Source organism: Grampus griseus, assembly GCF_964374135.1.
Source record: "Grampus griseus genome assembly, chromosome: 15".
NCBI lineage: Eukaryota > Metazoa > Chordata > Mammalia > Artiodactyla > Delphinidae > Grampus > Grampus griseus.
The window spans coordinates 30,900,937-30,918,897 of record NC_139009.1 but is presented as its reverse complement, the minus strand read 5'-3'; the positions used below and the strand labels follow the sequence as shown (position 1 = coordinate 30,918,897).

The window sequence follows — 17,961 nt, the reverse complement described above, 5'->3', positions numbered from 1 at the left end:
GTTTTGTTTTGATTATCCCAATTGTCCTAACATTTTTTGATGAAAAAAAATATTCTTTCCTCATTGAACTGCCTTGGCATCTTTGTCAAAATCAATTGATCATTGATCAAAGGGTTTATTTCTTGACTCTGTTTTGTTCCATTGATGTATATGTCTATCCTTAAGCCAATACCATACTCTTGATTTACCATAACTTTATAATAAATTCATTTCGGTGGCTTCTCTAGTTGCGGAGCATGTGCTCTAGGCACGCAGGCTTCAGTAGCTGTGGCACGCAGGCTTGGTAGTTGTGGCACACGGGCTTAGTTTCTCTGCGGCATGTGGGATCTTCCCGGACCAGGGATTGAACTCATGTCCCCTGCATTGGCAGGTGGATTCTTAACCACTGCACCACCAAGGGAGTCCCTATAATAAAATTTGAAGTCAGGTAATGTAAGTCTTCCAAGTTTGTTCTTATCCCAAGTTGTTTTGGCTCTTCTGGGTCCCATGTATTTTCATATAAATCTTAGATTAATCTTGTCGATTTTTACCCAAAAAGAAGCCTATTTTTTATATAGGGATTGAATTTACTCTATAGATGAATTTATGGAGAACTGACGCCTTATTGAGTTTTCCAATCCATGACCATGGCATTTCTCTCCTTTTATTTAGATCTAATGTAATTACTCTCAGCGAGGTTTTAATTTTCAGTGGACAGGTCTTGTACTTCACTTGTTAAATTTATCTGTAAATATTTTATTCTTTTGATGTTATTGTGAGTGGAATTGTTTTTTTAATTTTATTTTCAAATTGTTTGTTGCCAGTATAAAAATGTAATTTTTTATTGTATACTGATATTATATCCTACTACATTGCAAATTGGTTCATTAGTTATAGTAGCTTTTGATAGATTCAGTAGGATTTTTTATATACTGTAGCATGCCATTTCCAAATAATGGCAGTTTATCTTTCCATTTCCAATCTATATACTTCTAATTTCTTTTACTTGACTTACTGCACTGGTGAGAACTTTCAAAACTATGTTAAATAGAATTGGTGAAAGCTGACATCTTTTTCCTCAGCCTTAGGGGGAAAGCATTCAGTTTTTCACCATTAAGCATGATGTTAACTGTAGGTTTTTCACAGATGCCCTGTAGGAAGTTCCCTTCTCTTACAGTTTGTTGAGATTTTTATTGTGAATGGTTGTTGGATTTTTGTCATATCTACTGAGATGATCATGTCCTTTGTCTTTTATTCTATTAATATGGTGTTTTACATTATTGATTTTCAGATATTAACCATTCTTACATTCCTGAGATAAATCCCTCATAGTCATGGCATATATCCATGTTATATGTTTCTACTAATTATTTTGTTGAGGATTCTTGTGTCTATGAGAATAATGATCTGTAGTTTTCTTGTGATTTCTTTTTCTGACTTTGTGTCAGGGTAATATTGGCCTTATAGAAGCAGTTGGGAAATGGTCCCTCTTCTATTTTTTAGAACAGTTTGTGAAGGATTGGTATTAATTCTTCTTTGAATGTTTGGTAGAATTTATCTATGAGGCCATCTGAGCCTGGGATTTTCTTTGTGGGTAGATTTTTAATTACCAATTCAGTTTCTTTATTTTTTATGGGTGTAATCAGATTTTCTATTTTTCCTTGAGTTACTTTGGTATTTTGTGTCTTTTTAGGCATTTGTTCAATCAAGTTGTGTACTGTGGTTGCGTAAAGTTGTTCATAATATTCTCTGTTAATCTTTTTATCTTCTGTAGGGTGGTTCTGGTTTTAGTAATTTTTCTTTCTTTTTTCTTAGTCCATCTAGATAAAGGTCCATTAATTTTGTTGATCTTTTTACAGAACTGAATTTTTGTTTTATTGATTTTTTGCTATTGTTTTTCTGATGAAGAGTCAGTCAGTAAGCATATTGCTGTTCCCTTGTATGTAAATAATTCTCTCACTGTTTCTGAGATATTCTCTTTGTCTTTGGTTTTCAGCAGTTTGACTATGATGTATCTAGGTACGGATCTCTTTGTGTTTATCCTATTTGGGGATTTATTAAGTTTTTGAATCTGTAATTAGTGTTTTCCATTAAATTTAAAAAGGTTTTGGCCATGATTTCTTCAAATATATTTTTCTGCCGCTTTCTTTCACTCCTCTCTTTCTGAGAATCTCATTACTATTGACTTTTATTTAAATTTTATTTATTTTATTTTTGGCTACATTGGGTCTTCATTGCTGCGTGCGGACTTTCTCTAGTTGCGGCATGCGGGGGCTACTCTTCGTTGCAGTGCGCAGACTTCTCATTGTTGTGGCTTCTCTTGTTACGGAGCATGGGCTCTAGGTGTGTGGGCTTCAGTAGTTGTGACTCACAGGCTCTAGAGCACAGGCTCAGTAGTTGTGGTGCACAGGCTTAGTTGCTCCACGGCATGTAGGATCTTCCTGGACCAGGGGTCAAACCCGTGTCCCCTGCATTGGCAGGCGGATTCTTAACCATTGTGCCACCAGGGAAGTCCCTCATTACTATCGAGTTTTGTCCCACAGACCTCTGAGGCTCTGCTCATCTTCAGTCTTTTATCTCTCCTTCATATTGGTCATTTTCTGTTAATCTATTTTCAGATTTACTGATTCTCTCTTCTGCCATCTCAAATCTGCTGTTGAATCCATCTATTGAATTTTTCATTTCCATTGTATTTTTTGCTTCTAAAATTTCCATTTGGTTCTTTTTTATACGTTTCATTCTTCTGTTGAGATCCCCTATTTATTGAGTCATTGTTGTCATATTTTCCTTTAATTATTTAAATCATAATTTGTGTAAATTATTTGATCATATTTATAATAGCTACTTTTGAAGTCTTTGTCAGCAAAATCCAACACCTGGATCCCCTCAGGATTCATTTTTATTGACTCTTTTTCTGAGTATTGGTCACACTTTCCTTTTTCTTAGCATGTCTCATAATTATTTTTTATTGAAAACTAGACATTTTGGATAAATATTATACAGAAATTCTGGATTCTGATTTTTCTCCCCTGAGGATTTTTTTTTTAAATGGGTTGATTTTTGTTTTTGCAAACTACCTGTATTGCAGAATCTATCTCCTCCCAAGTGTATGGCTGCTAATGTTTCTGTTCAGTTTTTTATTTTTTTAGCCTGGCTTTCTAGAAGTCACCACTGTCTGCATAGCTTAGTGATCACCAATAATTTTGGCAGTGGTGGTACTCAAACACCTCCAGCCATAAGTCTTTCATCTCTTCTAATGGATCAGCGTGTGGGTTGGAGAGTGCATTCAGAATTCAGTCATCCTCAAACCTGCCCAGCTTTAACTTTTCTCAAAGCTTTCTCAGGTCTTCCCTGTGTATGCCCAGAGTTTCCCAGTTAGCCAGAGATGTGTGGAAAGTTAATCTAGCCCTTCTATGGTTCTTTCATTTTTAGGATCTTCCCATAAATTTCTGGCTATTCTACACCTCACCCCAACTAGAACCACATTTTCAGGCTTGAAAAACTGGTTTCTTTCCCATTTGATTCATACTGAGTATTTAAGCATTTCACTGACATTGTTGTCACAGGTTTTCAGCATCTGAGCCATATCAAACACATCCCCTCAGGAGAGAGGCTGCTGGCTCATGGCCAGTCCACACTGGTCATACTACTACACTCACTGAGCCAAGGTAGAGGGGTAGATGACGGATGGCAGCAGCCTCAGGCAAGAAGCCACTGACTCCCACTGTTCTCAAGTGGGGTTCTAGCAGCTTATCATAAATAAATACTTCTCCATTTGCTATTGCTTTTGCTCGATTTCCAGATCCTTAAAATTGTTGTTTTTGTTTTTTGGAGAGTTTTGCTTGGTCTTATACGTGTGTTTTAGGAAGAAGATTTGCCAATCTCTTTACCCCACTATAGTCAAAGTCTGACCCCTTGTGCTTTTTTGTGGGATTTTTTTTTTTTTTTTTAAGTAACTTTATTTCCTATACTGAAACCAGTCTAAATTCTCAATCGCTAATTGGGCAAATTTTGGTAACCTCTATATTTCTGGGAAATTATCCATTTCATCCAAGTTTTCAAATTCATTTGCATAGATGCCTGCAAAATAGTCTCACGATTTTTTAAAAGTTCTTCTGTTTTGATGGTTATTCCCTCTTGTCATTTCTTATTTGCATATTGTTGTTGTTTCTCCTTTTTTCCTTCATTAAGTTAGTTAATGATTTGTCTATTTTAAATTTTTCGAGGAAGCAGGATTTGGGTTTATTAATTAGATCTACTATTTTTTGTATTCTCTGCTTTATTAATTTCTGTTTCAATTTATTGTTTCCTTTCTTGTGCTTTATTTTGGTTTATTTTGTGTAATTCCTTTTCTATATTTTTAAATTTTGAACTTAATTTGTTAATTTTTAGTCTTTTATTCTATATGTTCGTTTTGATCTCTGGTTTTTCTTCTCCTTACTGCTTTATGTCAGGGTACCTCAGCCATGTCATTATTGACATTTTGGATCAGATAATTCTGTATCATGGTGGTCTGTCCTGTGCCTTGAGGAATATTTAGCAGCGTTCCTGGCCTCTATGTACTCATAACAATCAGAATGTCTCCAGATGCTGAAAAATTCCCCTGGAGGCCAAAACCACTAGTTGAGAACCACTACTTTAAATATGCCTCATTGATTTTGATATGTTATATTTTCTTTATCATTTTTTAAAATTTTATTCGTTTAGTTTGTGTTTCCCTCTTTACTCAAGAGGTGTTTAATAGAAGGCTTTTTAGTTTCTAAGTAGAAGATCTTTTTTTATTTATGTTTTTAAATTTTGTTCCAATTTCTAGTTTGATATTTTATGATCAGAATGTTATTTATAATATTTCTACTTTTTGAAACTTCCTGATGCTTTCTTTGTGACCTAATGTATAATCAGTTTTTGTGACTATTCCATGTGTGCTTGAGAAGAAGGTATATTCCAGATTATCAGAATGTAGAATTCAATGTATATTTCTCCTAAAGATTTACTTTACTGGTTACATTGTTTAGGTCTTCTACATAGTTAAATATTTTTGTTCACTTGCCTTGTCTTTTACTGGGTGATGTGTTTAAGTCTCTCATTATTAATTTGTTTCTATACATTTCCTTGCATGTCCTACAGTTTCTGCTTTATAACAGTAATTGCTGTTATTGGGGGCTATTATATCTACATTGTGAATTTTTGCTCTTAGCATTAAAAACTGCCCCCTTTTGCCACATTTAATACTTTCTTAGCTTTAATTTTACTTTGTCTGACACCAGGATCACAAACTCCTTTCTTATTGTTTCCATTTGTCCTGTATACCTTTGCCTGTCTTTTTATTTTTAACCTTTCTGAATCACTTTATTTTAGGTGTGTCTCTTGCATACACCTTGCTTTGTGAGCCAAATTGAAAATCTTTCTCATTTAATAAATGACTGAAGCCCATTCATATTTATTGATACAACTTATTGTGGTCCCTATTCTGCTGTATTGTTTTATGTTATAATTATTATGTACAGAATGTTAAATTTCCTGTGTTTCTTTATGTGTTATGTTGGATTTTTATTTTTTTAATTTCTTTTAGTATTTAGGAAAGTTTGTATTTTTAAGTAGTTACCTTTAGACTAATACGTTTTGTTTTGTTTTTTTTTTGGCTGCTCCGTGTGGCTTGTAGGATCTTAGTTCCCCAACCAGGGATTGAACCCAGACCATAGCAGTGAAAGCGCTAAGTCCTAACCACCGGACCCCAGGGAATTCCCTAGACTAATACTTTTTTTTAAATGCTCTTAGTCCTTGTTTTCTTATTTAACCTTTTATTCTCTGGTTTGTCTTTTTTTTTTTAATGGTATTTTTTTATTCCCACTTATTCAGTTATCAGTGAACTTATTCTGTTTTCCTTTTTCTCCATTCTTCCAACATATTTTTAGTTGCATTACTTGCTACATTATCAAAACTTATAACATCTATAAGTTGTTTTCCTTATGTATTATTCTTCCACTTGTGTACCTACCTTTGTTTTAGTCTTTAATTGAATACATTAAGTGTTCACTATAAATCCTTTTGCTGAAGTTTTCCCAATCAACTCTTGGTTGGGTGAAAGTTATCCTCATAGATTTTTTAAGAAGGGCTCATGAATATAATATTCCTGGAATTCTTGCATGTTTTAAACTCTTTATCTATAACCTTGATACTTGAAGGACAGGTTGGCTGAGTTAAAATCCTTGGTTTTCACTTTATTCCCTTGAATTTCTTCAAAATGCTGCTGCATTTTCACTTTGCATTGTATGTTGCTCTTGATAAGTTTGATGTCACTCTAATTCTCTTACACTGAAGTTATTTAGTCTTTATGTCTGGAGGCTATGAGAATATTTTCTTTATCTTAATAGTTTTATTCAAACATATCTCTGAGTTGATTGTTCTGGGTCAGTTTAGCCAACTACCTGATAGGCCTTTCAATGTGTACATTCAGATCTTAGTTCCAGAAATTTTTCTTGGTTTATAGTTTCAAATATTGGTTCTGTTCCATTGTTTTGTTTTCTTTTTTAAGGAGCTCTAGTTATACCTTTGTTGTGTCTTTTTTTTTGCGTGTCTTCCATTTCAACCACTTTGTCTCTAAACTCTCTTCCTTCTTTCCCCTTCCTTTTTATTCTCTTAACTGCTATTCTGCCTTTCTTTAATTCCTCATATTAAATTTTTATTTCTATTCTCCTGTTGGCATCTTGTTATTTAGTCTCTATTTCTGAGATTATTTTCCTTTCTCTTGCATTTCTTTCCTGAGTTCAATCAACTATCATTTTATTTTTTCATCAACATTTGGTCTTATTATTTGAGTTTCCAATTTATTTTATTTTATTTTATTTTATTTATTTGCAGTACGCGGGCCTCTCACTATTGTGGCCTCTCCCGTTGCGGAGCACAGGCTCCAGACACGCAGGCTCAGCGGCCATGGTTCACGGGCCCAGCCGCTCCGCGGCATGTGGGATCTTCCCGGACCGGGGCACGAACCCGTGTACCCTGCATCGGCAGGCGGACTCTCAACCACTGCACCACCAGGGAAGCCCCCAATTTATTATTAAATTTAATTTTATTTTACATATTTTGGCCATGCCATGCAGCATGTGGGATCTTAGTTCCCCAACCAGGGATCGAACCCACGCCCTGTGCATTGGCAGCGTGGCATCTTAACCACTGGACCACCAGGGAAGTCCCTGAGTTTCCAATTTAAAGTGGCTCTTCCTATCTCCAAATGATTGTTAGAGGATATTTAAATCAGATATTGTGTTAGTTTTCTTATGCTTCATGGTTAGGTTTCTTTGGAATGATTTTTTTTGGCCATGCTGTGCAGCTTGCAGGATCTCACTTCCCTGACCAGGGATTGCACCAGGGCCGCAGCAGTGAAAGCTCTGCAATCCTAACCACTGGACTGCCAAGGAAGTCCCTCAACCTATTTTTTTACTCCCTTATCAATCACTATTCCAGGGAACTCCCTGGAATGATTTTTGTCAGCTGAGATATTTAATTCTCATTTCTATCCTGTTCTAATAATAGCTGTGTACGGAGATTGCTTTCCTCTGTTTTATTTCTTGGGCAGGTTTTGGCTTGCAGTAATTGACAGCCATCCTAGTTCCAGGGAACCTACTCTGTCACTGTACCAAAGTGCACTTTTTTTAATGGATAGTGCTTTTTTTTTCTTAGTGGTGAGAGGAAGATTTGCATTTCCTTCAGTTTGGGGATTCTCTTTTGTCTTGCAGGATTGCGAATTTATCCTCTTGTTTCTTTTTCCCTTCACTTCTCTAGTCTCCAACAGAGACTTATGCCTCACCCTTCCCACTTACTCTTCTCTTCCCCAGGAGTAGTGCACCCTGACTGATGCCTCCTGGATACCCTGTACTTCTAAATCACGTCCCTATAGTGAATGCTCAGATCCACCAGGACATTCTCAGTACTTTTGCACTTGTAATGTATTTTTCTCTTCTGAGGAGTGATTCTAAGTCTATCTTAGGCCCTTCTTTTTCTCTTCTCTCTTTTTTTAAAAAAAAAATTATTTTATTTTTATTTTTGGCTGCGTTGGGTCTTTGTTGCTGCACGCGGGCTCTCTCCAGTTGCGCTGAGCAGGGGCTACTCTTTGTATTGGTGCGCGGGCTTCTCATTGCAATGGCTTCTCTTTTTGAGGAGCACGGGCTCTAGGTGCACGGGCTTCAGTAGTTGTGGCATGTGGGCTCAGTAGTTACGGCTTGCGGGCTCTAGAGCACAGGTTCAGTAGCTGTGGTGCATGGGCTTAGTTGCTCTGTGGCGTGTGGGATCTTCCCAGACCAGGACTCGAACCCATGTCCCCTGCATTGGTAGGCGGATTCTTAACCACTTTGCCACCAGGGAAGTCCTCTTCTCTCTTCTTTATAGTTTTTCCAGATCCCATCCCACTCCTGTCTTTGCTCTCTGCAAGGGCTTATAATGGCAGCTCAAGAGATATCTCTTCCAGAATTGGGGGTTTACTTTTCTATTTAAGTTTGTAGATTCCTCTGTCTTCTTGTAATGTTGAAGACATTGGGTTTATGTGGTTTTATTGTTCTGGTTGACTTCTGTAGCTTTGTGAAAGGTACATGGAGAGAGATTCGATTTAAGCAGCTGTCGCTGTCCTTGGCTGCCTCAAGTTTTCACCGTACGTATCTTGACAGGCCATTTAGGTGTAATGCGGAGCAGGTTTGTGAACTTTGGGTAAAGGCAGAGGATAAGAAAGAAGGCATTTGGTTTAGAGTGTACTGATTTTGAGGTGGTTCTGTCCATTCGTGTAGAGATGTTCATCAAACAGTGAGATATTTGGTCTGGACCTCTTTTAAGAGATCAGGAATTACCGCTTCTATAAACGCTGGTGGTGTCCTAGTAAACTGGAATTAAAGCCATAAATTCCTTTGTGGAATTCCTTCCTTGTTGTAACTCCTGCCTGTGTATTTAGTTTCATCTTCCATGAACATATAAAGGCTTTAGAAAACAGATAATATTGAGATGTTACCAGATAAAGTACTATTTTCTGGTGCTCTATTTTATTGTATTCAGGAGTATGGTTGATGTGACAGAGATCTAAATATTAGCCTGAGCAATCAGTCATTATTGAACCTGTTGAAAGAAAAGGAAAATCAGATCAGTAGATCAGATCACCTACTTGAGGAAAGAAAATAACACGAAGACTAAAACTTCATAATTAAGTTTTTGGCATATTCAAAATTTCCCTCAGTAACCATAGTACCTATCAAGTGGGTTAAATTCATAAATCTACAAAGTTTAAGCCAATAACTTTCTAAGGCAAATGCCTAGTTTCTTCTGTCCTCTTCCCAGTCACCTACTAGGCTACAGAAAGACAAATGTATGCATGCTTATATCTAAATACCTTTAAGATAATAATACCTATTTTAAACTACAGTGTAATTAATAGTTTTAAGAATATAATCTGTGATGGATTTTCCATGTGTTACTTGAGTGTGTATGCTTAAGTTTTTTTCCTTTTATAAGAGAGAATAGAATCTACAACAACAACAAAGAAATAGCATTTGTATAATAGTGCAGTAAGTAGTCCTTTACCTCTTTTCCCAGTTGTCTGTTTTTATGGTTGCAAGTGAGAGTAAATGGTTTCTTTCTCCACTGAGATAATCTGTAGGTGGAAAAGACTGAATAATAGTGAAGTAAAAAAAAAAAAAAAAGTGTACTCATTTGAAACATGAGAATTTTTTAAAGTGGTCAGCTCTTTCACTTGACATTTCATTACTCCTAATACCTGGATAAAACGGTCTTCAAATTGTGCATTCCTTTGAATTCACTGAAAGGCAGTATAGTGTACTGATTCAAATTGTGATCTCTGGAACCCGACTGCCTGGGTTCTCATTCCATGCTAGCTTCACTGTGCCTGTTTTCTCACCTGTATAATTGAATAAAAATAACACCTACTTCATGAAATATTTGGGCAGATTATTTGTAATTTGCGTAGAACAATGCTATTTAATTGCTACCTATTATTATTAGTATTAGATTATATCAACAAGATTCTGAGGTGGGATATTTTGAGACTATTTAGAATTTGTGTATTTTTAATTGCTAGATGGATATATTTAATTATGTTGGCCTTATTTGTTATTTAGCATGTAAACCAGTTACCACAAAACTTATGAATGCAAGACAGAAAACTCAAACCTAGTATTTCCATAGAAATCACTATGGATATATATGAAAACATCCATGATGAATTAGAGGAAGCTGTCCTCATTTTTGTGCTTTATTAGTATTTTCTTTAGGATCTAAGAATTTAAGGATCCGTTCCTTCATACATACAAAAGCTAAGGGCAATAAATGATGCTCTAAAAAGATTTTGTTTTTGTTTTTAATGGCTGCTTTGTTCAACAGCCCTCTTTCTTCTGTCCACCAGGTGGCAGTAGAGCACTTTGTACCATGTCCTGTTCGCTACTCTTCCTAGTCTCTGCAGTATTGACATGGGTTAGAAGGGAAAAGATAAACACCGTACACCAGAGTATGCAGTGTTCCTTCAGCTGGGTTTTACAGCATCATATTTTAATCATCTTCTTGAAGATAATGGCAACAATAGATTGGATAAGTTTCCTGTCCATAAATTCTTTTAGTTCAACCGAAGTACACACAGACCCATTGTAAGAAACATATGTGGAATCTTTGCAGTAGCTGGAATGACTGCGTAGGACTGAACTAAATTAACAAAATAATGTCCAGAAATTTTTTTCCCCACAAGGCTTCAAAAAATGGAGGCAACAGTCGTGCTTTTCCCTCCCCCTATGAATCTTTAGTAAAAGACAAAAGAGTCGCTTATGATCCAGCGGATCCTCCTGGAGAGGCCGGGCCGGGGAGAGGGCGCGGGCGCCGAGCGGCGGGGGCAGCGGGCGGGTGCGGCGACCGGGGCCCGGGCGGGAATCCGGGCAGCGACCGAAGCGGCGGCAGCGCCCCGGGCCCGCCGCCCCTCCCCTCGGGCGGGGGGAACCGCTGCATGGGGCCGGGGGGTCGCCCTGCTTCGCTGAGCCGCGGCGGCGCCGGACCCCCCAGGCGGGCTGGGGCTGAGCCCGGGGCCGGGGCGGGGGCTCCGGGGGGACCACGCCCGGAGGCCGGCCGGCCGCAGCATGGCTCACGGGCCCGGCGCGCTGATGCTCAAGCGCGTGGTGGTCGGCGACGGGGCGGTGGGCAAGACGTGCCTACTCATGAGCTCTGACAAGGATGCCTTCCCGGAGGAGTACGTGCCCACCGTCTTCGACCACTGCGCAGTCGGCGACACCGTAGGGGGCAAGCAGTACCTCCAGGGACTCTATGACACAGCCGGACAGGAAGACTATGATGGGCTGAGGCCTTTATCTTATCCAATGACTGATGTCTTCCTTATAGGCTTGCTTCTCTGTGGTAAATCGAGCCTCATGTCAAAATGTGAAAGAGGAGTGGGTACCAGAACTTAAGGAATACGCACCAAATGTACCCTTTTTATTCATAGGAACTCAGATTATCTCCGAGATGACCCCAAAACTTTAGCAAGACTGAATGATATGAAGGAAAAATCTATATGTGTGGAAAAAGGACAGAAACTAACAAAAGAGATAGGAGCGTGCTGTTCTGTGGAATGTTCAGCTTTAACTCGGAAGGGATTGAAGACTGTTTTTGATGAGGCTATCATAGCCATTTTAACTACAAAGAAACACACAGTAAAAAAAAGAATAGGATCAAGATGTATAAACAGTTGTTTAATTACGTGAGAAACGTCTTCAGTGGCCAAGTAAGCTGTCCATTTCTCTCAGAAAGCATATGAAATGCTAAAGCTATACCCAGACCTCTTATAAATAATGAAGCAGTTTAAAACTTGAAAGGAAAAAAAAAAAAACCAGCCCTGTCCTCAGAATTCTATAAAGTTGATTAAGAATGTTTCTTAAAGGTCCAAGAAGCAACAAACAGCATCTGAAGCCACAATCTATTATAAATACTTTATTTCAACTAGAAGGTACAATCTCTCAGGGGCTTCATAGTTTAAAAAGCTACAATCACATCATGTTGTAACTACATAAAAAACAGTGCTGTTAAGTGGAACTGCCTGGCTTAGACCATATACATGTCTGCACAGTCTTTATGGAATCTGCACAAAGAAATATCTTCTCCCTTTGCTCCATTAAATTGTTCTTGTATGTAAGTTTCTTTCTATTCCAGTATATCCAGAGTGGTGAAGTAACAAGGCCAGCCACGTAGCCAAAGGTTGCTCCAAGCGTGCAGGAGATGGGCCATTCCTGAGCAGAGAATGTATGAGATCGAAAAGAACAAATGTTTTATTATTACTTGAGCACAAGTGTAACCAAAATATTTCTATATTAAAGCTTAATGTGCTTTCTCAAAGAATGCCAAAAGTGTAACAAGGTCATATCTGCATTTATCATGAACACTAAAAATGTACACATTTTAGTTAATGTGCATTCAACTGTAACAAGGTTTCTGGCGACTGTAGATTTAGTTTGATGCTCCCCAAACTGCATGAGATACATGCTGAAATTACAAACTAAAACTTTGGGTCAGACTTTGCCATTAAAAAAGAAAAAAGACAAAAGAGTCATTCGATTATGAAGAGAAGCACGAGTATAGATGTCCAGATATTTTTAAGTGTATTTAAAATTAAGTAAAAATAAACCTCTGGCATCCTGGGCAAATTAGTTTTACATAGTAAACTGTGAGAGCGCTGTCCTTGGTAACGTGGTTAAACTGAGTCATTTTATTTTCCAGGTGCAACACTGTACTGCAAGTCAGTCAATACAGTGATTTAAGTCGCTTCAACTCAAATGGAAAAGTTTGAGAAATTAGCTAAGATTGGAGAGGGGTCTTATGGGGTTGTATTCAAACGCAGAAACAAAACCTCTGGACAAGTGGTAGCTATTAAAAAATTTGTGGAATCTGAAGATGATCCTGTGGTTAAGAAAATAGCTCTAAGAGAAATACACATGTTGAAGGTAGGTTAACTTCCTCTGTACATCTGTAATATCACTCTACTGGGTGAAATGGGTATGCCAAAATTACAAAGAATTTTAAAGTGATTTTTTTCCCCCATTGGACTGCAATTTCTTTGTATCAGCAATATATAAATTGATCATCACTTTGGACTTTGGCCGCTCTGATGTTTAAATGGTATTATGAGCACAGCTACAGACTGTTAAAATTGAAGTCCTGTTCTGATTGGTAAATATTCACTGTCCTAAGTCCCCTCATCCCAGTGTTTATCCTCCCCTTCAGCCCTGGCCCTCCCCACCACAACCCCAGCCCCGACGCCTGCCCAAGTCCTTCTCCCCATAAACCAGCAACTAAAAGAGCATCCTGTGGCACAGAGGGGCCCATAGGGCCGTGCCAGGGCCCCTGTAGGCATCCGTATGGATTGGTCCCCGCCTGCGCGCCACTGGTTCCTAGACATATTGAATATCACCCCCAGCTACGTATACACATTTTACACAAAGGTTTTGTTTTAAGTTGTTTTTACTCTGATAGGATTTGATACGTAAGATTCACAAGTTCTCAATGTAAATTTTTTCCTATCCTAAAAATCGTACAATTTTAGAGTGATAAGAAATCTTAGAGATGCTTCTCATTCAGCACGCTTATTTTATCGGGAAGGAAACTGAGGCAGAGGGCAATGCTTCTCAAACATAAACGTGAATCAGAATCCCCTGGGGACCTTGTTGAAATGCAGATTCTGAGTCGAGGTCTGGGGTCGCCCTGAGATTCTGCGCTTCTAACAAACTCCCCGATGGCAGAGATGCTGCTCGTCTGTGGATCACACCTTGCACAACAAAACTGTGATCTCCTCAAGAACACACAGCCACAGCCGACCTTTACTTTTTTTCTTTTTACGAATTTATTTTTTTATTTATTATTTATTTTTGGCTGCATTGGGTCTTCGTTGCTGCACGCAGCTTTCTCTAGTTGCGGAGAGCAGGGGCTAATCCTTGTTGCGGTGCACGGGCTTCTCATTGCGGTGGCTTCTCTTGTTGCAGAGCTCAGGCTCTAGCCGCGCGGGCTTCAGTAGTTGTGGCACACGGGCACAGTAGTTGTGGCTCAAGGGCTCTAGAGCACAGGCTCAGTAGTTGTGGCTCACGGGCTTAGTTGCTCCGTGGCATGTGGGGTCTTCCCGGACCAGGGCTCGAACCCGTGTCCCCTGCATTGGCAGGCGGATTCTTAACCACTGCGCCACCAGGGAAGCCCCTGACCTTTACTTCTGACGTGCATCATCTGTTTTAGGAAAACCCCAGAAATCCAGTTTTTAAAGGGAGATAATTATTACATTATCTGCTCTTTTCAAGTATTATTTGTAGCAGCTTTCCTCAACTAAAAGGTTTTAGTGTTTTGTTTAAAATGTAATTTGATATGCATGGAGTTTTCCAGAGCACATCCATCATGATTTTAAAAACAGTTCCCTGTTCCTTGTAGCCAGAAGAGAGCACTGGTCAGACAGCCAGCTCATCACAGAGCTAAGCTACAAGGTGTGTCTGAACCTGGCAATGGGCTGTTTTCTACTAGAAGATGCTTTTTATCCACCCCCTCCCACCAAGTCTTCCAGTAAAGTTAATGCTCAGGTAGCACCTCCCGGGTTACAAGTGCCCAATTTGAGGGTGCACTTGAAGGTAAAAAATAGCCAGATTCCCACTCACTTTGGTCTCTGGTGATGGCTCTCAGAAGGTCCAGCTTTCCTGCCTTTGGTGTGTTTCACCCATGCGTGCCCTGAGGAGATCCCTTCCGTGATAAATCTACCTTACTTGCCTCACATACTCCTGTTATTTAAATTCGCTTTGCTTTTCCCCTCCTTATTACCTGTTTTACCTTAGACAAGTCATTGTTTTTCTGGGCTAAGTTAATTTGGTTTGCAAAGAAGATATAAATTGCCGATCTGCCCAAAGACAGGAGACTTGACAAGGTTAAACCTTGCCTTCACATCCAGCTGTAGCATCTGTGAATCCCTGGCTCTCCTGGAAGAGGTTATTTCACCCCCATTCTAAAGTTTTTGCCTCAGTACAAAGCAGCTGGCTTATCTGTGTTACCTGTTTCCTCCACTGTTTGCCTTTCTGCTCTTTTAGGCAGTGGAACACGTAGAAAACAAATTGATTTGGTGCTCTGGGCATATCGTTAATGTATAATGGATTCCTTTTCCATATAATCAGGCGTATAATCACAGGGTGATTTTTTTTGTTCTGTTTTTTTGGTCAAGTTGTGCTTACAGATAAGGGAGAGGATACTGTATGAGGCTCCATACTTAAGACTGTCTACTGGGCCTGCAAAATATTTATTGAGCTTCTACTGTATACAAAATACTGCATTCTCTCTCTTTATATAGCTTTCTGAGTAAATGGTACCAAGGATTTGGAAAGTAGATTTGTCTACTATACTGGGAAAACAAGAGGAAGATGAGTTATAAGTAGGAGTGATCAGATGTCCTGGTTTATAGCTTTACTCCCAGTGTTCAGTTTGGTTGGCACCCCTTTTTGTCTGGCTAGCGTCTTCTTTAAAAAGCATACTGGTTCGTATGTGAAATTATACAGTCACCTTACCTATAGGCAGGGTGGCCACATGTGCCGATTTGCCTGGGACAGTCCTGGTTTACATTAGTTACCCTGGTTGGATGATAAATTATGTAGTTACTTTAGTGATAGATTATTTTACTTAATCAGGGTTTTTCCTTTGGTTTACGACATTAAACAGAGGCTGCCTTGTGAAATGCTTCAGTTTGGGAATTGAATTTAACAGATTAAACATAAGCATAAGACAGAACAAGAGACTCAAAGAACAGAGCTGAAAATAAGATAAATAAATTTAAAACACAGACTAACTGTAGAGACTCCTAGAATATGGAGTTTAATGAGATTTGAGGGTTGAAATCTAGTATTTCTGAGAACCAACACTAAAGTCCAGGCTGGGTTTAAATCCAGCTGACATTTACATTAAATCTATGCCAATATGATTGGGTATAGATGGGTATTGATGCTTTTTATAGTCTTTTACTCAATAATTCCATTACCATTCTATATTAAGGTCATTTTATGACTTGTGTATTTAGAATTTCCACTAAATGCATAAAGAATTTTTTATTTTAGTGCTTAGATTTTAAGTTGTACTTTATTTGCTGTCTCCAGAGAGATCCAAGCAGCTTAGATATCCTTTATTATGGGGTATATTAGGTAAATTCTTAAATTTCTTCCAACTTTAAGATTCTATGATACTAAGAGTAGTTTCTCTTGTGAGTAACTGTAGTAAAATTCTCTGCAAGAGATGCAGAGAGAATGATGAGCAAGGCCTTTTGCTCTTAAAATTGTAAGGGGTCTGGGAGAAACGATTACAGGAAACACATCACCAAACTTTGTATTTCAATTCCTTTGCAGCAATTAAAACACCCAAATCTTGTGAACCTCACTGAGGTGTTCAGGAGAAAAAGGAAAATGCATTTAGTTTTTGAATACTGTGATCATACACTTTTAAATGAGCTGGAAAGAAACCCAAACGGGTAAGTAATCTAGAAACTGAAATTCTGTGTGGCCGGTTCCCAGTTTCATTATGTGTGGGATTAACTATGGCAAATTTCACATCTGAGCCCCTTTCTACCCAGGTGTATCTGCTGGCTCTCCCTCTCCAGTCTCAATTTAGGATGTATTCAAAGGGCAAATGACTATTAACCTAGAGTAAATATAATATATAGTATTTAATAGACAAATCTACTGCAAATATAAATCACAATGTATTTCAAGGCTAAATTGTATGTTAGATTATCTGAATTCAAGGAATGAAGCACAGTTCAATATTAGGAAATGTATTCTTATAATTCACTAATAGAAAGGAGAAAAAGTACATAAGTTTGATAAAATTGTAAAAGGCAGTTGATAAATTCAACATCCTTTCCTGGTTACTAAAACAAAAAACCTTAGCAAACTAGGATTAAAATACTCTTTACACACACACACACACACACACACACACATGCATGCACACACACAAAAATTCTTCAAATAGATAGCTAATTTTATATTCAATGGTAAAATACTGAAGAAACTGTCACTAAAGTGAGAAACAAGACATAAGAGCTCAAGCCAATGTAATGTACTAAGAAAAACAAATAGGATATATAATTTTGGAAAATGAGATAAAATTGCCATTATTTGCATGATATTATTATTCAACAAAATCTAACAGAATTACCTAGCGTTACTAAAACTAATGGAATTCAGTATAGTGACCACAGCACTCCAAATTCCACACACAAAAATTAGCAGCTTTTGTATCAATCAGTGCTTTAGAAAATCTAGTGGAGAAGGATCCCATTCAAATATCAACAACAAAAAAGTTTAGGAATAAAGGTAAAAAAGAATTGTTCAGACTCTACCTAAAGACAGTTACAAAACTGAGATACATAAGGGATTTTGTTTAAATGAACATATATTTCTGGATGGAAATGTTCATCATTATATAGATTCTGCCTCCCTGATTTATTTATTTATTGCACAAAAATCGAATCAGAATGCCAACTGGTTTTTCTTAACTTGAAAAACTTAGACTAAACCAAGAAAAAAATCTTTTTTAATATTTATTTATTTATTTGGCTGTGCCGGGTCTTACTTGCGGCACACGTGGTCTTCATGGACTCATGTGGGATCTTCATTGCGGCATGCATGCGGGATCTAGTTCCCTGACCAGTGTTCGAACCCAGGCCCCCTGCATTGGGAGCGTGGAGTCTTAGCCACTGGACCACCAGAGAAGTCCCATAAACCAAGAAATTTTTTAAAAAGAATAAAGGGAACTCCAACTGCCAAATATACATCATATTCATTTTAGAGATTCCCTTTGACAAAAAGTACCATAAACAAAACTAAAAAAGAAGTGACAAATTAGGTAAATTATTTGCCAGATGAAGAATTAATATAATTTCATATCTACATATGTAGATTTTGCAAATCATATTTCTAAAAAGATTAACACCCAGTTAGA

General features: G+C 38.0%; 1 protein-coding gene and 1 pseudogene across 2 annotated transcripts in view; both read left to right on the top strand.

Moving 5' to 3' along the window:
* The first annotated feature begins 11,089 nt into the window (after positions 1–11,089).
* LOC309833863 (rho-related GTP-binding protein RhoQ-like) lies at positions 11,090–12,293 on the top strand (annotated as a pseudogene). The gene has a single exon. The product of its transcript is annotated as a rho-related GTP-binding protein RhoQ-like (transcript).
* A 492-nt stretch (positions 12,294–12,785) lies between these two features.
* The window catches only part of CDKL4 (cyclin dependent kinase like 4), a gene marked incomplete at both ends in the record, with an annotated part of 30,912 nt that continues 25,736 nt past the window's right edge, over positions 12,786–17,961 (top strand). The window contains 2 exon segments of the mRNA XM_082672279.1: positions 12,786–12,953; positions 16,365–16,486. Coding sequence (XP_082528405.1) covers positions 12,786–12,953; positions 16,365–16,486 — 290 coding nt within the window.